Here is a 24,030-nt window from a genome sequence, read left to right as displayed (position 1 = left end):
GGCAATGGGAAGCTTTCCAAAGATAAAGAGACACGGAAAGATGCAACGCAGAAGAGCTCTCACGAAAGACGAAGCCGGAGAGAAGCTTTAGCCCGGAGCTTGAACGAGCTACCACGCGCGAATGCACTAGAACAGCCCTGGAGGTGCTGCTTGCACGGGAACCGATGGCGTGATGGGCGAATGCGTGCAGCTGCAAGTGGTCCGAATTGGAGTAAGAGGCACAACGAACGGCCGATTGATGCGAGACTGAGTTGAAGAAGGGACGGGAGGAAAAGTGGCACGCTCTGCCGTCTGTTCGAGAGCCCGAGCGCGGAGAGAGATGATGGAGGCTGGAGTGGTGCTAGCCCGCTTTCACGGCGACCCGACAGCTTGCATCCCTGCCAAACTACGTCACAGCGCCTCCCACGCTGCGAACCCGCGCCATTGGCCTATCACACGGCGCGCCGCCGTTGCTGAGGCACCAAAATCTTAAACGTGCCCACGCTCGAGTCAGGCCTCCTCAGGCGATATCCAACAGGCTGACCGCTCACGCCGCTCCGTCTGAGGCTCTCGGCGCGGTGGTGTTGTACCATGTGAACATGGCACCACTCGTGATCTTCAAGCTGCATGAGTGCCGTCATAGGTGGGCGAGTCGCAATGCGGGGCTGCCCAGTGTCGCAGAGGCAGCCATTGTCTCCACGATCCCACTTGTTTATTAGCGGGAGCCCGTCCGGAGACGCTGTGGGGTTTCAGTTCACGTGGACTGCCGATCCCCGCGGCTCTACTTCCCACGCAGGGAATCCTTCGCAGACGTCGGCGGGCAGTTTTGCCGAGGACAGTACACTTGTTCAGCACGAGCAATTGCGCTTCATGTTTGAGTTTTTCTCAACTACATGTCACATTTTGAACGAGCAGGGGCTCATCCCAACACTTCGTAGATTTGTCCCGTCTGATGGATTGGGCATAGTTCTAGACATTAAGTGAATAAACGCAAGCCCCCACTCACCTAACGAACGTGGCGCTAAAACAGAAGAGAGTTTGCAACCAAGAGAATTTTCAAATGGTCCCAGACAAGATGATCGCAGACAAGGCAAACAAGACAAAAAGTATCAAGGAGCCGCACTGAACGATGCGAAGAGAATAACATGAGAGAAATAGAAAGTTGAAACCCAGAGTGAGCAAATGCGCAAGAAATCAATGCGTACGAAACCGATGACCGAATGTCACTTTCGGCTGTATCCATAAAAACAAAAGGGTATCACAACAAGTCATCATCCCATGTCCACGCTCTGCCGCTTGTCCACCGGTCCCTTGACCGTTTGTTTCCGCTGCACGCCCGCAAGAAGACTCCCAGATGCAAATTGAGAGGGCTCGTTCATGTCCAGCATCGGGCCTCTTGCTCTAGATCCATCCATAACGCCATGGCCCACTGGCTGGGCTCCTTGGCTGAAGCCTGCACGCGCGAGAAGACCGCCGGTGAAGGCTTGGCTATCGTCGTTGATGCCGGCAGTATGGTTGTTTACCGTGTACGCTGCGAGACCTTCACCACGACCTTTGAGCGAGCGTGTGCGTTCGTGGCCGCCGGTGCCGTAGGTGCCATGTGCGCGGGCAGTCATCGGGCGGGCCCCCGCACGCCAGTCTGTCGAGGGCGGGACCTGGATTGCTTCTTCGACAGAGGTTGCATTATCAATAAGTGGTCCGGTGCCTCCCTCTGGTATAAACCCTTTGCCTTTGTTTCGATGTTGAGGGGGTTCCACGTATTGCGGCGTCAGATCGACGAGCGGTCTCGGCTTGATCCTGGTAGAAGTACTGCGTTGGATGTCGCTCGAAGTTCTTAGATGGTTGCTGCGGACGGACGACCTACGTCCGAGACCACTATCGTTTCCTCCAGCAAGCTGTGCTGCTGCCATGGCATCAATATTGCCTACGAGGGAAGGTCCGGCGGTGAAGGCTCCGTTGGTTTGAGCTTCACGTTCCTGCACGGCTCTTTGCCGTTGAGAATACTTCCTTCCAAGCAAACCGCCGGCAGCGAAGGTTTCCTCGTCAACTACCCTCGCTGGGGTCTGCGTGAGCGGATTGGTACTTTCCACCACAGGCATATCGGGAATCTCATCAACCAAACCGCTTCGATTGTACGCGATTGGCGGCGGGGCTTTCTGCCTAGTCGACATCTTTCTTGCGTGCATAGCTCTTGTATTCATCCTACTAAGGGGTGCTTCCGGAGCTGCAGACTGGTAAGCAGGTTGATCCAAGCCCTTGCCAAATTGGTCAGGTTCGAAGAGCGGTTTGAAGGATCCCAGCTGATAGAACGAATTCTCGGACGCGTTGCGGCGGTGAGACGTTGTAGGGCCTTGGTCGAGGCTCCCTAGTGCCTGGGTCTTCGCCAGGAAAGCATTTGCCGGTTTCGTCTCCAGAGATTTCGATTTCTTCAGACCTTCGCCCATAACGTGTTTCAGGTGCCAACTTCTCCAAGTATGGAGCATACTGTAGAACTTGACCGAAGTGCCATTGTCACTAGTGCAAAAGAAGTGAACATAGCGGGACTCGTCCGAGAAGATATTAGACTTCTGTTGGCTCTTTACGGCGTAGCAGAAGCTTTTGGGCGGCTTTATCTTCTTCTGCTTTCGCTCCGTAGGCCTATAGATGTCGAAGTCTGACATATGGCAGATGTTGTCTTGGTCCTTAGAAGTCTCGTTCTTCGCCATGACAAGTTGACCATCAGTACGCAGAGTGACGTACTTCTTATTCCACTTGCCAGGCCTTGAGGAATAGTATATGAAGCAGCTCATGCCCTCGGGTTTATCATCGGGCACTTGTGATGAAAGTAAGAACCCCCGATCGTGACCAGTATAGGCAGCATTGATAATTTCGAGATCGTTCTGGGTATCATGGTCCCATGAGTTCATGACATCCCGTACATGTTCGTACATCCGTAGAGGGCGTTGTACGCTGACTTTTGTGAAGTTCTCGAGCAGAATATCAGCGTGTAAATCGATCTTCTCGGTCATAACGATGGACGCAGATCTGAGAAGGTCTTGGGCTGTTGTTTCTGGGGTGATAGGAAGAAGGAAAGTCTTTTTGTTGCAAAGAATGGACACTCGCTAGAGGCAGCATTAGCACGGGAGAAAGGTGGAGGGAACTAGACGTAAACCTACTCGGTCACCAGCATTGACAGCAGAAATTGGCGCATCAATACCCAAAACTGCGCCTCCTCCTCCAGCTTTGATGTTCTCCATATCCCTACTTTCATGACTTGTATGAGAAGGTCTGGCAGTATTTGGTGGACTTTGAGACGCTGCAGAGTTGTCTCTGCGACGACTGAAGATACCGAAGCGCCCACCCTGTCGCGGCGGTGATGTTGGTGGGGATATTGGAGCGTTGCGCGCAGCCTCCTCAATGCGTGCTCTCCGCTCTGCCTCCTCCCTTTCCTGCAATCGCTTGGTACTTTCCGCCTTTTGTAACCTCTTGCCGCGCTCCTTCTCTTCCTTATGTCGCCGCAGCTGTTCTTCCGCTTCCGCCTCCTCTTGCAACCTGAGACGCTCCGCTTCTTCTGCCTCTCTACGCTGCTGCTCCTGACGCTCCTCTTCCGCCTGCTCAGCTTTTCGTTTGGTGCGTTTCTCGGCCTCAATCTTCTCCCTCATGCGCTTCTGCCGCTCCGCTTCGTCCTGCATGGGCTGCTTGGCCTCATCGCGCGCCGTCTTGGGTTGAGCGTCGGCAGTGGGCATTGGCGCAGCATCAGCTCGCGCGCGCGACGTGTTTGGGACTCGCGGTGAGACATTGGGACCAGCTCGCGTGTACGGAGAGCTCAGGGCGCGATTGCGGGACGAGCTTGAATTCTGTGTTGGCACAGGTTGGGCAGGAACATCGACAGTCGCGGTGCGCAATGGTGGAGCTTTTGCGGGGGAAGCATGAGATGTTGTAGGTCGGCGGTGGTAGCGCGACATGCTTCTGCTCACGGGAGCAGCATTGGGGACGTCCATTGGGATCGGAGGCATAGCTGGGATGGCCGGCGTCTCAACGGGGTTTTGGTGCAGAGCGGCTTGCTGTGCCTGCGCCCGTCGCACGCTGCGATAGCGAGAGAACTTCTGCGGAGGCACCTCCGAAGGCGCCGAGTCGGCCATGTTGTGTTCGTTTGCAACAATGCTGTGCGCTACTACGTGCCTGCGCGCCCGTGAAGTAAGGGAGGTGAACTTGGTCGCACGACCTACACCACGCCGAGTTGGCAGGACGGGCCAGGGAAGAAGGAGGAGGGGCTGAGACAGGGCGCGGAAGCGGTCGTGATCGCCTCGAGCCTTTGAGCATTGACTCTACCCGGCATCTGGCACCCGTCGCGGATACATGGCATCGTTGCGCCCCATGGTTTCGTCGTGGTTGGCCCAATGTAATTACCCTTTGCTGGCCGTTTCCTGGCCCTGCAGGGGGCCGCCTTTTTTCCCGCCGCCGGCACCAACGCTGCGAGTCATCCTACCTGAACCAAGTCCCCGGGCTCAGCGACCGGACTTGACAAAATCTAAACGTCCTTTGAGTGAGCCTCGCAGGCAATTCACGAGTTGGCCCCTTGTAAATGGCAGTGCGGTATACAGAGCATTGAGTGCGCCCCTCGTGCGAGTCGAGCTTGGAAGCGGGAGATGCAATGGGTAGCGAATTCCCCTGTATGCTTGAACACCACTAAAAGCATGCTGACCCACCTCAACATGGGGTCCATCCGAACAAGCCTTGTGTTCTAGAACGGAAAGACGGATCTCAAAAGACTTGGCTAGCCGCGAGCCGCGAAAGACCTCTGTACGAGTACACGCCAGTATTGCCTGGCATGCACTGGACACACGCAGGTCATCGAACGATTGACGAGCAGGTGCAGCATAGCTTCGCACGCAGTCGACATTTATAAACCAAGACAGAGTAAATTTCGGATTGCGTACTTCGGTGTTGTATTTACAGTCCCTTTTGCAGCTTAAAATGCTTGGGCTACGTCGTCATCACTTAATCTTCACGCTTGTGGTATCCCAAAATGTGAATAACACCACTTTCCTTAGTACTTCTCAATTTGTGTCATCCTTCACAGCGTACGATCAATTGCTGCTGAGCTCATTACATCTGGTTTCGTCGCTAACTCCCTGCATTCCTCGCTCCCAGTTTGGTAAGTGTAACACAGGCCCTTCCAAAAACAGCTCCATAAGAAAACCTCAGGTGCGCTTCCTCATCAATATGCCGACATGATTGCTACAAAATAATAATAAAAGGATGCACCGATTACTGGCGCCCTTAAGTGGCTACACAGCAAACACTATGCCACTGCGCTGGCCTCGTTGTCATCCCCACGATCCAATGGACGCAACCACTACAGAAGGACAAATGGCGTCACAAAGATAAGCTGCCGCACACGGAAATCCATAACTCTGAGAATTAGATAGAACAAAATGTCCGTCTTAATGTTAGGTCTCACTGTGTCCGCACCAGCGCACCACAACCCGTCAAGGTAGACCCAGAACGAACCGATTATGCCAGCACCCGCTCGATAGCCGTCCAAGCATTGCACCAAATAGATTTGAACGTACCATTCCAGCAAAGCGTGAACCAAGACGACGGCCCAGCAGTATTACGAAGAAGGAACGACTTGAGCATCTGTAGTGTACTTGCGTCACATCTTGCCGCAAAGCATGTATTTCGCAGAAAAGCGCTCCTACACGAAGACTCTCCCACCTACTCCACGCCGATACACCTGCTTTAATTGGTTACCTCTTGCATTTCAACGCATGGATAAGAAGAGACGAAGATTATTCATATTCTTACTTCCTATTTGCGTACTGTTCTTTCTGATTCAATACCATGTCTCATTGGTCGCACGTGGCACATTTCCCTTTGGATCACTGGATGTCTTGGACCATCGTCACCCGCCGTTCGAACATGAAGAAACTGTAAACTCAACACTTGGGGTAATTATGTCTTTCTCCACGAGTCATAATCTGCTAATCATGGCAACAGTTCGGCGCCCTCGTAGCTGTCTCCCACGCCAAAAGTCCGAGAAGAGAAGGGCTGTTATGGTCCGCCAAATTGACCGGAATCGATATTACTATCCCAGAGCAACCGAAATGGGCAGAAAGCGATCTGAAAGCCTTCAACTCAACAGAAGGTAGCAGAATCACCAGAGGAAGTGCACTGGCATGGATGGGCCACTTGACCGCACTGAGATGGTTCCTGTCAACCGATCACCAAACCGCCCTCATCCTCGAAGACGACGTCGACTTCTCCCTACACCTCCCCTCACAAATCTCCTCCACCGCCCACGCCCTCCGTACCCTCCTCTCCCCCGGCTTACCCGCAACTTCCCCAAGCACAATCCTCAACACAGACTCGCGCTTCTGGGCTTCCCCCTCAACCTGGGACATCCTCTGGCTCGGCCACTGCAACGACGCCGCCTCCCCTGCGCACGTTCTCTCCCACCCCTCAATTTCCTACCCCGACCCACACACCCCGCCGCTTTCCTCCATCGCACCTCCCGCCTCAGACCTCTTAGAGCCTTCAATCTGTCAAACAGCAGGATGCTATACCGCTCCTACTGGCCCCTCTGCACCTTCGCCTACGCCGTAACCCGCGCCTCCGCCGCTCGCATCCTCTCCACCTACGGCACCGAAGACGAGGGCGGGTGTGTCGCGTTTGACGTGCGCATGCTGGAGGCGTGTCGAGATCATGATTGGCGCTGTTGGACGGTTGCGCCCGAGTTGTTTCATCATGTCCCTGGGAAGAGTGAGATTGCTAGCGTGGATACGGACGTGGGGACGGATAAAGGTGGAGGGGAGAGGGGTGGGGAAGGAGGCCCAGTGTGAATATCGAGTGTGGCGCGAGGAACGAATGGTTGTGGGTGGATAGGGAGGATGGTGGGACGGGAGAGGATGTTGGGGAGGGTGAGGAGGCGAGCGCGAAGGGGGAGTGTTTCACTGCACGGACGAAGGAGAAGGGGCTGGATGGGAAGGTGCAAGTGTAGTTTGGTGGAAGTAGTAGTCAGTCGTATTTGGAAATTGTAGCCAGTATTCATATTGATGTTGACTACATCTCTCGTGGTCCCTGTAGGATGGTCTCGCAATTCCAGCTGACTTTTGAAGCGAGAAGAGGGACATGAGATCCAGCGCCTGCAATGCAGAGAACCCGCCTCATGCTACGAAAAGAAGCGAATGCAAAAGGGGTATTTAGCAGCAAAAGAAAAGAAAAAAGGCAGCCCCGACGGACAAGCTACCTCAGCGCCACAAGTCCGCCCGAGAAGACCTCTTCTGATGCCCCATAAAGCTGCCACGGAACGCAGGCCCATTTCCACCCAGGCTGTGCGAGTGCCCATGTCCGAACCCGCCCGAAGGCGACAAATTGCCTGCACTTCTGGGCCTACCATCATTGCCCTCGGCGGGAACAGCGAGGAAACCGCCGAATCCGTTCGGCACAACGATGCTCTTCCTTGCGTCGCCACCCCATTGCGGTCCCAGACCCTTGCTCGCGGAGTAGCTGCTCAGCGGTCGCCCGCCCGACATGGAACCGCGGCGGCCATATGCGTCCGCGGGCATAATGGAGGTGAATATCCAGTCTAGCTCGTCAAGTCCCTTCGAGAAGACCTCCAGGGGCTGCGAGAAGCCGCGCTGGGGCGGGGCGTCTGCAAAAGGTCGGAGCGGAGGCGCAAGAGTGAGGGTCTCAGGGAAATCAGGATCGCGGACGTAGAGTTGGCGGAGGGCAGGAAGGGAGCTGGACATGAGGCTGTTGGTGAGATATTGGTAGTGGGATGTTGCGGGAGAGTACATTTGGGTGGCTGTGTTGGCGATGATTTCAAAGTGCAGTTTGCGGAGGGAGCGCGAGGCCATGAGCGGAAGGGGGTCGATGGGGAGCGGGGTGGAGACGGTTGCTGAGTACTCGAGGTTAATGAGGCTGGGAGCTGCGGAGAGGAGAACGTGGAGTGAGGCTACTGGGAGACCTGCGCAGCTCCTGAGCTTGAGCGTTCTGAGGGTGTCTCGGCATAGCGGGTTGGAGAGGTACTGTTGCAAACCCTCGCCGGTTATGCCGTCTACTTTGTGGAATGACAAGGTGTCCAGTGCAGGGAAATCGGGTACTCCGGGAACTGTGTGGAAGACGGTGTCGTTCAGCAAGGGGACGCTGGAAAAGCTGACGTCGCTCAGCCATGGGAGCGTGCCCAATACCCGCCTCAGCAGAGTAGGGTCTATCTGGACTTTGTTGATCTCCACTACACGTAGCTGCTGCCAGTATCCGTGCAGTAATGATTCCAAAGTCTGTTCGCTGCCCTCGTTGTATTTCATTTTCCGTATGTTCGGACACCGCGCTTGTAGCTCTTGTCGTAATGTGTGGCATGTGGGATCGCCAGTGAAGAAGCCGTCCGGCAGGTCGATGTGCTCAAGATTTGGACATACGGACACGGTTCGCGCCAGGTCAGCCTTGCAGGACTCGCGGGTCATGTATGGAAGCTTCAGAAAGCGCACGCGGGAGCCAATGTTGTGGTTCTCTCGCACCGTCCGGCATAGCTGCTGTAGCCGCACGGTTGGGGGATCCATGTCGCCGCCGCGCGACTTGCGCCTACGTTCCTCGGCGTATACTTCTTCGAGCTCGCAGTAGTGCACTGCGTCCAGCCGAATACTCTTGTATCTGGCAATTGTCAGGTCGCGACTTCCTCAGCTGGGACTCATCAAGGCGCATGTCCCTTCTGAACGTGTCCACGTTGCTCCCCCAGGATATGCGGTGCGCATGCAAGGCATATCCTAAGGTAACCCGCAAGACACTTGCGGGAAGCTCCCAAGCGTCACTCACAGTAATCCTGCCGCCACGCCGTACCATTGCCGCTTAGTGAGCGCGCAGTGTGCCAAATCCCGCATGTCGCAGTTCATGCAGCCATCGTGACCGGAGTCTTCGCTGGGCTCGAGAGATTCGTCGCTTGCATGCGGACATACTTGTTCGAAAATCTGTCGTAGAATCTTGTCGGGGAGTCGCTGCGTTTGATCGGGGCCATGGTATGCTGGAAACGCGAAGTCGTCGCGCGCGCGCAGCTCTTTGTTCTTTGGGCTCTTTTTGCGACCAAAGCGCTTCATGAACCCCATGATGCGGTATGAGAAGGTCCTGGCGGGCAATTAGAAAGTGCAATTGGCGAGGGTGGGTGCAATTAATTTGGCTGTGACCGGGCGCGGGGAAGGGGGTGTTTGTAATGAAACTCACTCTCGTTCTCGCGGGGATGAATCAAAGCGATGCCGAGACATGGGGAAGGCGGCGAATCGGCGCACAGCTCTATGCGGCTCGAGCAGCAGCAAGGTCCGGACAAAGACGAAGCTGGGTCAAGCACAAGTGAAGTTGTGCCACGGTCGTGTGCCAGGCGGCGAGCGCGTCGGTGGGTCTTTTGAGGGTTCGGAATCGGAGGTATAAAAGGGGCACACGGCACAACTTTGGATATCTTTAGAAGGCAGCTAAACGCGGAGTCTCACTCACCCCCATTGCTGTACCACTGGCAGTCTGACTTGCAGCTAGTACTATTCCCGGCAAAGAGCAGCATCAGTGGATCAGCCTGCGCGCCGTTGCTTGTCACTCTGTGTTGGCCGCTGAAGACGCATCCATTCACAACCGCCGACCCCACGGAGACCAGGGTGTAGTGAATGGCTGTAGAGCGGGGAGTAGCTGCCAAGCGGCGGGCAAGCCACATATTCCGAAGCCATGGACGAGGATGAAAGGACAGCAGCACAATAGGGGCGAGAATGGCATACACGTATGAAGGGATCCCGTAGTGCCAACGGCGGTCCCGCTTCTTCCTTCATGCACCACAGTCCAATTGTCTTAATGACGCCGAATACCAGAGCTGCGACTCATTCTGATACCGCGTCTGAACAGCAAAGACATGTCGCGTTGGATAGGGCCAGCGCGGACCCTTGATCCTTGCGCGGCGTCGTGGAGCCGTGTCGCCGTCGGCCGTTGAGAGCGAACTGAACAGGCAGCAAGGCGACGGACAGGACAGCTCCCGCCGAGGACGCAGCATCGATCAACGCTCGAGGGCACACAGGGTGGTACCGAGGCGGAGGGCGGACTGCGCGGAAGCGTTTGCAGACGCGTGCATGGGCTTGGGCGAGCTGTCGTGGTGTGTTTCAGATGCCAATCAAGCTGCCGCGCGAGTGCCACGCACGTCTAGCACAGCTTCCAGCAGCTCTTGGGAGCAAGTGAAGGTCGAGCGGGCAGACTGCGTGGACGCAAGAAGCAGACAGGTACATAGCCGTTTATGCCGTCCATGTCCATCTAGCCGTCATCTGCGCGCATATCGGTGAGCAGAGTACACAGCGCGGCAGCCAGTCGCCGCGAGGCCTTAGCTCCAGCTTCTAGAAATATTCGTCACGAATCCAGTCCCAGGCAGAGGGAGACCGCGCACGGTCGTCCTCCTTCACTTCACCTCGACCACCTCCCGAACAACGCAGCAGGAGACTTTTCATCTCATCTCATCCTGCGAGTTGCTGCCTCCTCGTTTGTCCTTTACCTGCGCCGCTTGCAACCTTTATTGGCTGGCTCCATTCACCTGTCGCTGACGTCCTCGCCCGCTGCACCTTCCCTACGCAGCTCGCTACTTCCGAAGCTATCACGCTCTTTCCTTCTCTCACCACCACGCAGGGAGCAGCGACGGCCGTCTTGTAGCTTGCCCGCCAGACACAAAACCATCTTCCCAGACCCATAACCATGGCCGCACCGAGCCCGCAATCTCCCAATCTCGACCGTTACGTCGTGATACATGTCGCTACAACCTGCGACGAACACGGGGTGTACGTAACCAAGGACAGTGCAGAAGTGATTGAGCTGGGCTGGATACTGCTTGATGCAAAGAGCTGCGAAGAGGTGCGTCTACCCACTGTTCCCACACCTGCCCGCAGTTGCTGACGTGCCGTGCCAGCTCCACCGTGAAAGTGTCCTGGTCAAGCCCGTCAATACCCCCATTACCGCACTTTGCAGTGAGTTGCTCTTACTTCCACCCGCCTGTTCACATGGCCGAGCATTGGCTGATGTAGACTCTTCCAGCAAGCTTGACGACCCTCACCTGGGACCAGGTCCGAAACGCCGGGACCTTCCGAGATGCCATAAACCGCTTCGATACCTTTGCCCAAGAGCACCTACTGCCCAAGCACCTTGAGTTTGCCTTTGTCACACTTGACAGCTGGGATCTCCGCGTTCAGCTGCCCCGCGAGGCCCGTGATAAGGCCGTCGTCCTGCCTCCGTATCTGCAGCACTCCCGTACGTTTGATCTGCGAACCGAATACCAGCGCTGGCAGGCACACCACCCTGAGAGCTTGCCGTTCGGCTCTTCTGCGCTTTCCAATATTTGTGCTGCCCTTGAGGTAGAGCCCGTGCAATCCTCTGCGCCCATTAAGCATAACCTTCCTTTTCACTTGCAGGCCCTAGCTCCCGCCTCGCCAAGGCGGGCTATGGAAGAAGCTGTCACACTTACACGCGTGCTCAGAGGTCTCATCCACAAGTCCCAACCACCGCAGGATCACCCAGACGTATTGACAAAACCAATGGATGCGCGTGCCGACGTGCGAGCGTTCCTTTCGGAGCGCAGCAAAGTGCTCCACATGAGCGGCTTGCCGCATGACACTACACAGTCCGAGCTTGAGAGCTGGTTCACCCAATTTGGCGGTCGTCCGATTGCTTTCTGGACACTGCGAACACCCGACCAGCACAAACCTACTGGCTCTGGCTTCGCCATCTTTTCTTCCCATGAAGAGGTAAGAGGACATCAACCGGTCGCTATTGCACATTATTAACATTTCGTAGGCCGCCGAGAGTCTGTGCATGAACGGTCGTGCGCTCAACGAGAAGGCCATTGAGGTGTCACCGTCCTCCAGCCGCGTCCTTGACCGTGCAGCCGACATCCTGAGCCCGTTCCCTCCTAGCAAGAACCGTCCCCGACCCGGCGACTGGAACTGCCCCTCGTGCGGCTTCTCCAACTTCCAGCGTCGTACAGCATGCTTCCGCTGCTCCTTCCCGGCCATGCAAGGCCCACCTGGAGGGGATCCAATGGCTTACGGCGGTTACGGATACGGGCCGCCCTCCATGATGGGCCCGCCCCAACATCACATGGGCCACGGCCACGGCCATGGTATGGGTGGTGGACACGGCAACATGGGCCGCGGAGGAAACGGTGTCGTGCCCTTCCGTGCCGGCGACTGGAAGTGTGGAGAGAATGGCTGCGGTTACCACAACTTCGCCAAGAATGTTCAGTGCCTGCGGTGCGGTGCTAGCCGGGCCGGAGCTGCTGTCGTTGCCGACTCTGCGTTCCCTTCCCCTATGGACACGCCCTCCAGCTTCGGCATGGGCCCACCCTCGATGGGCGGAACTCCTGGTGCCGGTCCCTTCGGTGCAGCTCCATTCGCTGCTGGCGGATACCCTGCCCAGCAGTATGGTGGGCCTCCAAGCTCGTATGCTCTCCCCTCAGGCATTGGCGCTGCCAGCCCGTACCCTCCCATGGGAGCTCAGTACGCTCCCAATGGTGGTATGCACTCGACACCCTTCGACAGCCGCTCCGCTGAAGCCGCGTTCACTTCGGCCGACCCGTACCCCAACCAAGGAGCTGTCAACGGCGGTGATGGACGTAACGACCCCTTCTCTTTCCTCTCTGCGGGCTTCGGTGGTCTGTCTGTCAACGACGACCGCCGCAATGCATCCAACGCCTCGAATAAGTCGCCGGCGTAGACTCTTATCGTACATAATCGGGATTGATGTTTCGAGGCTTGGATCGTGCTCGAGCATTTTTGGCATGGGACGGATTTCTCGGCTAGGCAGGCGCGGGCAAGATCTCACTGCATGGGCACTTTTACACAGACTGGTTTCAGATTTGCGGCATTTGCAGGCATGGTACGGCTGGAGAACATAGACTGGAGATCTTTCGGCGATGGTGTTTGATACCTTCTGGACTGGTAGTGGAACGGTGTTCGGGGATCAAAAACTCACAAAAGCCTGGAGGCCTGGGTAAAAAGCACGGATACGGGCGGCTCACAGGTTCTGGTTCGCTGGACCGGAACTCTTTTTGGATCTGCTGGGAGGAAGTTCCATCAGTCCCTTTCTTCTTTACTCTAATCATCTCTTTCTTTCCTTGATCTTCTCTTCGACCCAACCTCACCACTCCCTCCCCCTCATCCGACCATCCTAAATTGACTGACCTGCACACAACATTACATATTGATCTTGTTTTATTTCCTTATTGCGTTCACAAAATCATACTTCGAGCGGCATAGCGTTTCTGGGGGGCTTGGGGCACCGGGTGGCAACAACTTTAACATGGGCCAAATCAATAGCGACGGCGTCGGTGGCGGGGCTTGGTTGGTTCATGGCTGTGTTTGTATCTGTGTCTGTGTCTTCGGAACCTTTGCTTGCTTTTGTCTCGTCTTTCATTGAATTTGTGGATAGAGCGGGAGAGTGGGAGCATGGCATGGAAATGCAAGGGGCCGATAGGAGATAGTGTATTTTTTTGAATGTAATCTTGTTCCGAGCTTTGTCCTCGCGCTGAGTTTCGTGAGGATCACAAATGAGTCTGCATGGTGTTGCAGTGAGGGGACAACGTGAACGACGGTCACAAGGTGTCAGATAAGAAGTCGGGGACCTCGCCATGGCCTGAGTTGCCCTGGCATATGGTATCAAATGTTCGGCACGTTGCTCTTGTAACAACTAGCTAGCATGCTCATAGCTGGGCAGTGTACTAGCACGAAGGGTAAGTGATTGTAAGCCCTCATGGTATGCTTCGTTTATTTACACCACATTATCAGGCTCGAAAGGCTTGCCACAGATGTGAACTAGAGTCTCCCTTGCTCCCCTTTGTCTTCAGCATCACGACCTGTTCATATACTCTAAACATACTCTGCAAGAAATGTTCTGAACTCTGTTTTTGTATTTATACCACGGTGTTGCATGTTGCTGCCAATGTCTGTTTCCAACGCCATCGCTAACCAACTGCTGCCCAAGAAAATGCGACCCAACCTATTCTTAACACTCCAAACCTAGATCATCCTCGGATCATCTCTACGTTCCCAGATATTTCGTCGATTATAAGTGTACAACGGAAAGTGTATGGAATGGCAAGGGGATATGGTATCTCAAGGATGCTCGCTTGCATCGAACCGCAAGGAAAGAAGGATAAAGGAAACGTCTGTCGCTCGGTCGGTCGCATCAAGCCATTCAACTTCTCTGCTCTTCTCGTGCCCCTCACACTGGCTATGAGAGAGGGTTTATGTACCCTTCTTATCGCCCTTCTTGTCCTCCGTCTTCCACGTATGGAACTTGCCATCCAGCGCCTTGAGCGCCTGCCTCGCGCTGCTGAGCAGGCCCTTGCTCTGGCCACCGCCCTGGGTAGTGTCCTGGTCGGGATTGGCCTTGAAGTCGAAGCCGTAGTCGTTGTCGGTGTCGCCGGGGCCGAAGACCTTCCACTTTACGAGCGTGGGCGGAGAGATGGTGTACGACTTTAGACGGCCGTCTTTGGCATGCTGGATAAACTCCAAGTCGATCGGACTGTCCATGGCTAGAAAGCCGCCGATTTGGTACAGGGCGCGACGCGCGCCGCGCTGGGTCATGGCATATCTGTTGGACGCTGTTAGAAGTCCCTTCTTTCAAGGAGAGATGAGGGAGGGGGACGTGGCTTACCCCATGGTGCACAGCGGGGCGTACGAAGGCGTGACTAGACGCACACCCGCGTCTTCGGGCTTGTACTTCCAGGTCTCGACCATTTCCTTTTTGTTATCCTTTGCAAAGGAGCCGATGGCGGGGGAGTTGGGGTCGTTGTAGGAGAAGTGGGTGTGGTCGGTTGGATGGGCCTTGTAGACGCATTGGCCCATGGACAGGTGGTCCCAGTCGCAGCCTGTAATATTTCGTTAGTATGCTTGTTGCTGCGAAAGAAAAAACGTGGAGATATCTGCTGACTCGTGGAACGCATCCGTAGTTCAGTGGTTGCGAACCGGCCAGGTCTGGAGACACAGCGTGCACAAGCGACTAGATGGAAAGTGCAACTCACCATACTCGCACGTCTCGCCATTCTTGCCCCTGCCCAGGTTCTCAGCGAGCGAGTTGTTGTTCTTCATCTGCCAGTTCCAAAGCCCAAAAACCTCCTTCACGTTGACGTCCCAGTCAACATCGTCCTCCATAATCAGCGCGCTCTGGATGTCATTGTCAATCATGTACCGCCACGCATCAGCATGCGCCCTCCACACGCCCAACCATGGCTTCTTCGGATCATCCCCGGGATGGTTCGTCAGCGGGCGCGCCTTCTCGTGCACGTCCGCTGAAGGAACACCTTTGATCATCTTGTTGAGCTTGAGGCCCGTCTGCGCGGCGGTGAGCACCATAGCGTCTTGTCGGTCGGTGCGGTAAGGCATGCTAATGTAGACGATTTCCTGGAAATCGAGGGTTGAGTTTGCGGGTTTGGGGCCGGAGGAGCCTGTCAGGTGGGAGACCTTCCCCTTCCATTCTGAAGTGTTGTAGGTGGCGTGGGTGGTACCGAGCTGGCGGATGGTGAGGAAGAGGAGGATAACGACGGCGTAGGCGCCCAACGCTCGCGGCGTCAGGAACATCGAGGACGCCATCATGGTGGCTAAATCTGTAATGCGTTTCGGGTTTTCGTTTCTTTCGTTTCGTTCAGGGAAGAGCCTAGGGCTCAGACTCCAGTGTCGCACTCCTCGCTGACGGGTGGCAAACGAGCGACAGTGTGGTGTTAATACAGGGCGCTTGGGAAAATCGCAGAGCAAAAGGCCAAGATGGACAAGAGGTGGAAGGGAGGGATAATATGAGCGGCGGAGGGGCCTGCTAGGGATGATTGCGGAAGGTATATGCCAGGGGGGGCTTCGCGCGTAAGCGTGAGCGTCTGCTATCGGACGGGGCCCGGATAGTTTCTTAGATGCGAAGCGATCTCTAGCCAGGGTCTGCTTTGATCCAACAGGACTTTCAACCTGTCGTGTTCTTTATGCAGTGCGCTGTTCTGACCCAATCCTCACTGCTTTGCATCTACCTTTCAACCAAATGCCTAGAACAACAGATATCGTGTGCTCTGCTCCTGGCCTTTCTTATGAGACCGATAGATGCCACCTCACCAACAGAGCCCGTTGATCTAGTTGAATTTCTCAGCCCCGGCACGCCAGTCTAGCCTTCGCGCATGCTATTTTCCGCACTGATTCGCCCCCTTGCCTACGCTAACACTAAAGAACGCCACGCTTCGCATGCAAGCAGCGCGCAGCTCCCTAATCTTACATTCTCCAGCCAGTTCCGCCTCCCACGTCGTCCCGGCCACTCAGGCCGGTCCTTTGACAAGCAGCGCCCACCCAGCGCCGACTGTTCCGCCACAATCTGTGGGATCGCCATCAAGCCTTCCCGAACGTTCCGTACTCCCTGTCAAATTGCCAAAGAACATGTGTGGCAGATTGCGAGGATAGGCACCAAGCTTTCAGCCATCTTGTTACTAATACCAAAGCGAGTAAAGCGCGGTGGGGAGCCGATGATTAGACTACGCGCACTGCAATTGGGACGCCAACAATGCGCTCTGCCCTCACATGGCAATCTTAAAGGCGGGCGGGAGCGAGATTTCCCTTGCACTGTAACTGAGATAAGTTTTGCTGGTTTGATTGCCTCATTTGAGCCTGCGACAGCGTGCTTACTGGGCAACCCATTCAGGGGTCATGTTTGAGGTGAATGAAGTTGGTGATCCGTAGCGGCGGGGGATGCGAGGGCTGTGCACGGTTGAGCTTACGGACTGTTTGTAGGCTTAAGCAAACGCGGTGGGAAGCTGACGCCATGTGGCCATGTACCTGCAGGACTGTGTGGTAAGCCGGTCTAAGCACCATATCTCGTCTACTTCATCTGAAGTTCATCAGGTGGGATCTCTAACAACGCCTTACTCGGGCGATCTTCACTGAAGTTCGTATCGGCTCTGAACAGAAGGGATGGATCGAGTGTTACAAGAGTTCTAGGTCCTAACGATGGGTTACACGAGCAGTCCTCCACGCTTGCCCCACCAGACTGTCATCGAAGCGAGGTCGTACAAATAACGTCCTACAGCCCGGAACGGGAGGCGCTTGACGGTCATGGATCGATGCTACACATGCGGCAGAGCGAGTCGGAAGAAGGGAGTACACCTACGAGGCAGTCTCAAAGCAAAGGCTTGGCACACTTCGTGGAGTGTAACCTCATGATACTGCAGGGCACCTACACAGTAGTAGTACAGTCCTGCTCTGATCCGAGACAACTCATCCAACTCTTCATCAATCCTATCCCAGCCACCACTACTTTAGCACTCAATTCTTCGTCCCACTATCCTACTCTACTATCCCCATTCCACCTCACTCTCTCCTTAAGATTAGGACATCTTACCATGCCCAACCTACAAGCCCTTTGCGAACTGCACACTCAAAAACGGACAATTCTCCTTCTCCGTCCTGCCCTCACTCGTCTGCTCACAATACTCTAGCGCTCCGTAATCCCCACACTGCGCGTCGCTCCCGCACAAGAAAGCGCTAGCCCAACAGTCGTCACCCCTTGCGCAGCTCGTCACCTGACTGCAGTACCCGCAGTAGAAGCCTCCGGGGGTGCCTTCGACACATGTACAGGCTGCAGGCAGTGTGCCGTTTGTTGAAGGCGAAGGGAGGATGGCAGGGGCTGAAGAGCCGCTTGGGGCGGCAGGTGAAGGATCTGAAAGAACGTGATGGTGACCGTGTAGCCCGCGCCAGGGACAGTTTCGAAGACGGCGGTTGTGGCGCCTGGTCCAGTCATTGTCTCAATCAGAGTTGCGCCTGGCGCGTCGGGGGCTTGCTCAGCAATGTATTGTGTCGCTGTCACTGTTTCCGCAGCCGTGTTGACCGGAGATGGAACATCTGAAGGCGAAGGTCCAGGAGATGGTACTGCTCCGGCCGTCTCCACAACTGTCGAGGTCGCCGTGGATGTACGAAGCGCGAGCAACGTGCTAGTCGTCAACACCAAGCTCGTTTCGAGCGTACGCTCAGTCACTCCATACGTTTGCTCGGCGGTAGTAGTCACAGTCCATGTCGTAAACACCGTCTCAAACTGATAGATTGTGCTGGTAGTAGTTGGCGTGCTAGCCGCATTTGCCGAGAGATATGCTGTGACGGTCTGAGTGGTGGTAGCGGTTGCGGTGCATTTCCCGGTCAAGGTAGTTGTGACAACGCCGGGAGTGTTGAGAGGCGGAGGCGGAGGCGCCGTCGATGTGAAGGACGTTGCTAAAGAGGTCAGGGAAAGCAACGAGTTTGTCAACAAGGGTTTGAAGGACGATGAAGTCGAGGAGCTTGGATCTGCTACGGAAAAAGACGCCGAAGAAATCGAAGATGGCACCAACGTCGTCCTGGAAGACCTTGCCAGGACTGAACTTGACGATAAAGAGTTTGACACACCCGGAGCCTGTAACCTGCGTCAGCGAAAACAACCGCCCAGATGTCTGTCGGTCTGTGTGCTTGGCTTGTAGATTGTCTTATTGACAGAACAAATCGCTCTTTATACAATTCATCGTAGGGCTGCATTTCTCCCTGCTTCAGGGCTATGGAGAACGCGCAAGCGGGCGCGTATCGCGCATACCGCGTAGACTAGCAACCACAAGCAGCTGGCAAATTGTTTGGTCACAATTCAGGTGTATCAGCAAGGGATATCAAAGTACATGAGACAATGCCTGGGCAAGTCCTTTCCAGACCATAGCCCGATCGAGAACGGCCTGCGAGAAGCGGGGGGGCAGGTACTGTATTTGAACTTGTAGTTTATCAATACTGTAAAGTGGCACAAGGCCCCCCCCGAAGACCGAGGACGCCGGAAGTGATCCGTAAGTCAATCTAACATCAATTGACATATCATATCTTTGATTCGAATATTGTGCCCATACACTATATGTAGCACGGCTTAAGCTGGGCGGTCCTTATACCTCCTCCGCTGAGAGCCCTCTGTATACACCCTTGCAACCGACCCTTTTGCCGTGGTATCTGTGGCGTCCCTCCCTTTTCCCTGAGCGCCGAAGCGATAAAAAAAGCGCCGATATAACATGCATAGTATCCATGAAAACGCCATTTTGCAAATCCGCCTACACCCATCTAAGATTCATCCTGAACAGTCCCTTACTGTTCAACCAAAGCCCCAAGAATGAGGCTCTGAATCACGAATTCACCACACGCCACCTTGACCTTCTTCTCGCCGGCAAATCCCGTGCGTACGAGCGTTCCCCGTCCACGGTGCCTTCGCAGATTCGCTGTCCCTCTTGCGCTTCTTGGTAGCCTTCTTGCCCGCTGTCTTGCCCGCCCCAATGCCGAAGATCTGGGCTGCTGCGTCAGCGAGCGCATCAGGTTTGCCGTCCACATACACCCAGTCCCAGGCTCCGGTATCCACAGATTCTTTTGCTTCCTCGAGGTCGCTGCACAGGCACACCTCAGTGGCGCCCATGGCATGTGTAAGGAAGATGTACGGTTCCTGTTCATTCTCTTCGCTGACAATGAGAACAGACTCATTGCGGAAGAGTAGCTCACGATCCTTTACCATCTGCGCGAAGGTAGTGTCTTCGGCGGTTGGGTCATATGTTGGCAAGTTGCGAGAGCGGACGACACCTACAGGATCCAGGAACGTTGAGGTGCCGGCAGGAAGAAGGTATTTCGCGAATGGTAAGGCACAGCCTACCGCTAGAGAGTCGTGAATCCAGCGGAGGTGTAAGCAGGGAATATTCAGAGAAAGCGCTTGGAGGAACTTTGGGCTGCGCGAATGTGACTGTGCAATAAGCGCCACGAAGCGCAAATCCTCATTCTTACTCTTCAGCTTCAGTCCATGCATTGATGCAGATGGTGCGTTTTGTGAACCAGCCGAGGACATTGGTGCGTCATATGAGTCTCTATCAAATAGCTCGTGGAAGCCTTCATCAACGACCAATCCGCCACTAGACGTGATGAGCTTGCTAATATCATCCTTGTTGACTGTCGTACTCGTAGACGTTACAGCAAATGCCATATTCAGGAAGACGTTGCCGCTTGAGCGTGCTGAGGAAGCAACCGAAGATGCGCGGGCAGCCGAGTCGCGAAGGAAAGAAGGTCCAGCAGCGCTCCTTCGAAGCGATGTTGACATTGGGATGGCCGACTCAACAGTCCGAGGCGTTCCGACGCGCGACGCTGGAGCAGCAGGACTGGCTGCTTTATCATACTCGAATGTTCTATCCCTCAATCGAGCCCACAATTGTGTCGTAAGGTAGATATTAGCTATCGGGACGTCAATGTGGTCCCTTGCTCGCGCCTGTGCATGCGCAGGAAGACTGTCGCGCTGCTTCTCTTCTAAAACAACCGTTGCATGACCATGACGGTTGGTCGCTGGATACTCCAATGTAGGGTCTTGTGGATCGACCTTGTTTTTGAAACCTACAACCACGTATGCGGATTTCTTTTTTCCAGGGATATCGATCTTTATCTGGTCCGCCGGGTGCAAGTCAAGGGCACGAATTTGCATATGTTCCAAGACATTGATCGTGCCATCATCGTAGCGGACACGAAGACGATGCGAGTCCACACGGCCAATGCATGTGGCAGGACAATAACCAATTTTGGGCCAGAATGCGAAAATGCGGTTAGGCATATTGCGCTCTCCAGACGGATCTTCGACAAAATCATCAGCTGTGGACACATCTACATGCTCAATGCTGGCGATGTTGGCGTCTTGCACAGGCTCGTCCTCGGCATCGAGATGATCTATATCACCCATCTCCACGTCAGCACTGCGAGCTTCCAAAGATCGAGTCGGTGTCGCATGCTCAGCTGTTCGGTCTTTTGGCAACGCTTTTGGTGGCGTTTGCCCCGGCGATTTAGACAACAATGTTTTGTTGACTGTCTTCAAAGCACCCTTACGAGGGGTTTGAGGCTGATTTGGCTTGAAGCGAGTCTTAGACTTCAACGTCGCTGACTGTATGCCAGCTTCCTTCCGAGCACGCGCTGCAGCTTGCGCTCCTTGTGCTTCACGGTCCTGGGTCGTCGGGGGCGACCAGCCAGGTGCGTGGGATGCCCGTGGTTGTGGTGAGCTACTTAGCTGATCTGACACAGGGTCCGTGTCTTTGATCGGGCTCCGGAAGGCTTTCTTCGTACTATAAGTCGTTCGACGTTTCTTCTGTGTGTGGTACGGCGAATCTCGAGCTATCATTGCATCTAACGCATCCTCTGGATCCCCATCAAAGCTCAATTGCGGTAGATCAAGTCCATCAAAGTCGACCGATTGTTGTGTGCCCGATTCGTTTGCAATGTCAAGCAATGAACGACCCTTGAAACGTGCCGGAGAAGGTGCGGCCACGGTCTCTTCTATAGCGCTGCTGACTTCATTGGCAACCTGCGACGTCGACTGATGCTCCTTCGCAGTATCGAAGCGCTCGTTGCTGTTGCTTTGGCCGTGATCGATCTGCTCATTCTGATCATTGTCCAAGATCCCCGTAGAAACATTCTCGGTAGCCGCTGCTGTAGTATCGAGCTGCGTGGCATCTGCAGCTTCAGGAATTAACGAAGGTTGTGTCTCTTCAAGCATATCAGTCTCGGGGACTGTTGACTGGCGATGTGTGCGCGGCGGAGCCATCGGTGTGTTCGTGCTCTCTTCTTTGCCATCCGGAGGATGACCCGAGCCGACCAAGGCGTCCTGACCATGCTCTTGTTCGATAGTCTCAGGCACTTCATCGTCGTCGACGCGCTCCCTATTTTCTGGTTCGTCCTCAGAGTCTGATAATGCATATTCGCTAGGCTCATCTTCTGGTGTAGGTAAGTCGTCTCCCTCGTCAGCCTCTTCCATTTCTGCATCGTCTGCACCTGATTGGCCGTCTCGCTCCCTGCATCCATCGTTTGAATCATCTTCGTATGCGTGCTCATCATAGGTGATGTCGTCATCGCCGTCAGCACGTACAATCAGAGGTGGACTGCTCGGAACGCCCTCTTCGACAACATCGCCCGTGTCCTCCTTGTCAATAGTCACGCCAAGCTCTTGTGAGCTGAATTTGGGTGGCATAGGAATTGCCGACGAGATAGGTGAGCTGATGAGTGCCGATTTGGGTAGCATTGTTGTTTGATTAATACTGTATGCATTGGTTGACGGTGAAGAAGGATACCGCAGTGGGGCAGGTTGTGAAGCACGAAAGGTAGCTGCCGGCTCGGGCTGGGAGTCCATAACGACTTCCGTTTCTCGGCTACTACGAAGCCTCGAGAGACTCTTTGGCGCAGGTTGAGACGCTGAGGCTCGAATTTGCGACTCTGGTTGTGGTTGTGATGGTGAAAGGTTTGGTTGAGAAAGGTTGTGCGAAGAAGGTGCAGAGTAAGTATGAACCGGGTGTGAAGAGGTATGGGGTACTTGAACACGTTGTTCGGCCCCAACCACCTGCATTGCAATGGCCGGTGCGGAGCGGTGGGTGAAAAGATCTTGAGGTAGCTCGTCAGGTGAATGACCGGTATCATCGTTTCTTGTTAGATGTTGCGATAGTTCGTACGGGGCATCAGCACCTGCACCATCGTAAGGACCGTGATAGACAGTGAGTTCGGTTCTTGTGGGCTTTCTGGGGGAAGTCGTAGTCGCCCTCATGGAAAGCAAGCCCCGCTTCTTGGGCAGACGCGCTGAAGACGTTGGAGCAGACACACCTGCGAGCGATTTGGCGGCTTCTTGCTCGAAACGCTCCTTCGCTTTTCGCCTAGCGTAATGCTTTCCCACGCCTGTGGGTTGTTCCCAACTGTCCTGTTGCTCTTCAATGTCCTTCTCTTCGCTTGCTCGCTCCCGGCTTCGTCGCTCTTGCGAATGCTTCATCGATTCGTAATCGGCCCGCGGTTCACTGGAGGACCTCAAGACTATATCACCCACTGGTTCCTTTCGATTTTGCGGCTTGATTGGACTGGACAACATCGCATCGGCGCTTGAATGACGCGCATGTGTAAAATTCGGTGAGGGTCTCTGGAAGACAACATCGTCGTTCGGGTTGCCGACGGCGGGTGATGTCTTTGCTTGCGTAGCATTGAAAGCCTGGGTAAGGGACATGCCATTGGCATATTCATCGCCACGGAAGCTGAAGAAGGCGGATGCCGACAAAACAGTCCCTGGAGTAGTGTTTGTTCTGCCCACCGAGCTCAGCACCTGGCCCTGACTGTCCCGCTTCCTGCCTGTATAAGCTGCCGGAGTCTCGAGGAGCTTGAGAGGACTAGTCTCTGCGTAGTGGGCGCGGTTTTGCGTGTCTTGGTCGTCGTTTATCGTCACCGGACTGGTGATGCGATCGCGGGGCGGTTCTTGGCTTGATGCTGCAATGTAGTTGTCCGCTGATTCCGAGCTCCCATGTTCTGCATAAGGTACCACTGGCTCAAAGGCAGCACCGAGCGTGCTGTTGCTGGGGTATATACCGCTGGTAAGCATCTTATAGATCTCAGGATCCACCTGCGTGTCGCCGGGAGCGTCCATGGTGCCGTTGAATGATTGGTAGGGCTTGCGCGTCTCCTCATTCTCCATAATCAACGGACCCGTACTGACCGGTGCCGAGTGGTGATTGTGAAGTTTCGGAGTAACATGTCGCGAGTTGAATCGTACGCGTCGAGATGCAGCACGCGTTGGTGAAAGAGAAAGCGCGACGGCGGGGCGCTGTGGGCTAGGCAGCCGCTCCGAAGAGAACGTGGGCGTCGCGTTGACAGTGTGATGTTCAGCTAAATTGAAGGAGTGAATGGCGAATTGGCTGCCTGCCCGCTGGCGGAGCAGCTGGGAGAGTTGGGACGGGTCCTAGTGGCGTCAGAGGATGCGCTCAGATAGCACGACCCATGATCTGCAAGAACGACCGGGGTCTTGCCGCACTGCATGGATGCGAGGAGACGACAACTCACATCATAGAGTTTATCATGCAACATCGTACAATCTTGCGACTCCGCCATGATCGCGACAGCCTGCCGGAGCCGTTCCGGTGCGACGTTGTGGAGGAATGTGTTGCATTTAGCCACGCGACGTTAATCCTCCGCTTACTCCAGGGCTAACGCGCACTCACGTGACAGACGTTTCGTTGTTTCTTTTGTCTTACGCAGAGTCAAAGCATGATATCCAGTG

The 24,030-nt window shown here is 55.0% G+C and overlaps 6 protein-coding genes across 6 annotated transcripts; 2 read left to right on the top strand and 4 right to left on the bottom strand.

Moving 5' to 3' along the window:
• Positions 1-1,250: 1,250 nt before the first annotated feature.
• Positions 1,251-4,100, bottom strand: N0V89_010566 (uncharacterized protein; the record flags this gene model as incomplete). The annotated part of the gene is made up of 2 exons (XM_056219308.1): positions 1,251-3,080; positions 3,135-4,100. 2 exons carry the CDS (start codon positions 4,098-4,100, stop codon positions 1,251-1,253), a joined length of 2,796 nt encoding a protein of 931 aa, XP_056066435.1.
• A 1,705-nt stretch (positions 4,101-5,805) lies between these two features.
• Positions 5,806-6,567, top strand: N0V89_010565 (uncharacterized protein; the record flags this gene model as incomplete). Its single annotated transcript, XM_056219307.1, has 2 exons — positions 5,806-5,823; positions 5,962-6,567. 2 exons carry the CDS (start codon positions 5,806-5,808, stop codon positions 6,565-6,567), a joined length of 624 nt encoding a protein of 207 aa, XP_056066434.1.
• Positions 6,568-7,211: 644 nt separating this feature from the next.
• Positions 7,212-9,062, bottom strand: N0V89_010564 (uncharacterized protein; the record flags this gene model as incomplete). Its single annotated transcript, XM_056219306.1, has 2 exons — positions 7,212-8,613; positions 8,776-9,062. The coding sequence occupies 2 exons, from the start codon at positions 9,060-9,062 to the stop codon at positions 7,212-7,214; spliced, it is 1,689 nt and encodes a 562-aa protein (XP_056066433.1).
• Positions 9,063-10,671: 1,609 nt separating this feature from the next.
• Positions 10,672-12,681, top strand: NRP1 (Asparagine-rich protein (ARP protein); the record flags this gene model as incomplete). The annotated part of the gene is made up of 4 exons (XM_056219305.1): positions 10,672-10,827; positions 10,883-10,940; positions 11,008-11,714; positions 11,764-12,681. 4 exons carry the CDS (start codon positions 10,672-10,674, stop codon positions 12,679-12,681), a joined length of 1,839 nt encoding a protein of 612 aa, XP_056066432.1.
• A 1,529-nt stretch (positions 12,682-14,210) lies between these two features.
• On the bottom strand, positions 14,211-15,560 carry N0V89_010562 (uncharacterized protein; the record flags this gene model as incomplete). Its single annotated transcript, XM_056219304.1, has 3 exons — positions 14,211-14,559; positions 14,623-14,836; positions 14,990-15,560. The coding sequence occupies 3 exons, from the start codon at positions 15,558-15,560 to the stop codon at positions 14,211-14,213; spliced, it is 1,134 nt and encodes a 377-aa protein (XP_056066431.1).
• Positions 15,561-19,122: 3,562 nt separating this feature from the next.
• RAD9 (radiation sensitive protein rad9) lies at positions 19,123-23,789 on the bottom strand (the record flags this gene model as incomplete). The annotated part of the gene is made up of 2 exons (XM_056219303.1): positions 19,123-23,464; positions 23,785-23,789. The coding sequence occupies 2 exons, from the start codon at positions 23,787-23,789 to the stop codon at positions 19,123-19,125; spliced, it is 4,347 nt and encodes a 1,448-aa protein (XP_056066430.1).
• Positions 23,790-24,030: the final 241 nt, after the last annotated feature.

Source organism: Didymosphaeria variabile, assembly GCF_027946475.1.
Source record: "Didymosphaeria variabile strain IMI 356815 chromosome Unknown scaffold_8, whole genome shotgun sequence".
In the NCBI taxonomy this organism is placed as follows: domain Eukaryota; kingdom Fungi; phylum Ascomycota; class Dothideomycetes; order Pleosporales; family Didymosphaeriaceae; genus Didymosphaeria; species Didymosphaeria variabile.
Note: the sequence above shows the minus strand (reverse complement) of the source record. Positions and strands in the feature narration are given on the sequence as shown.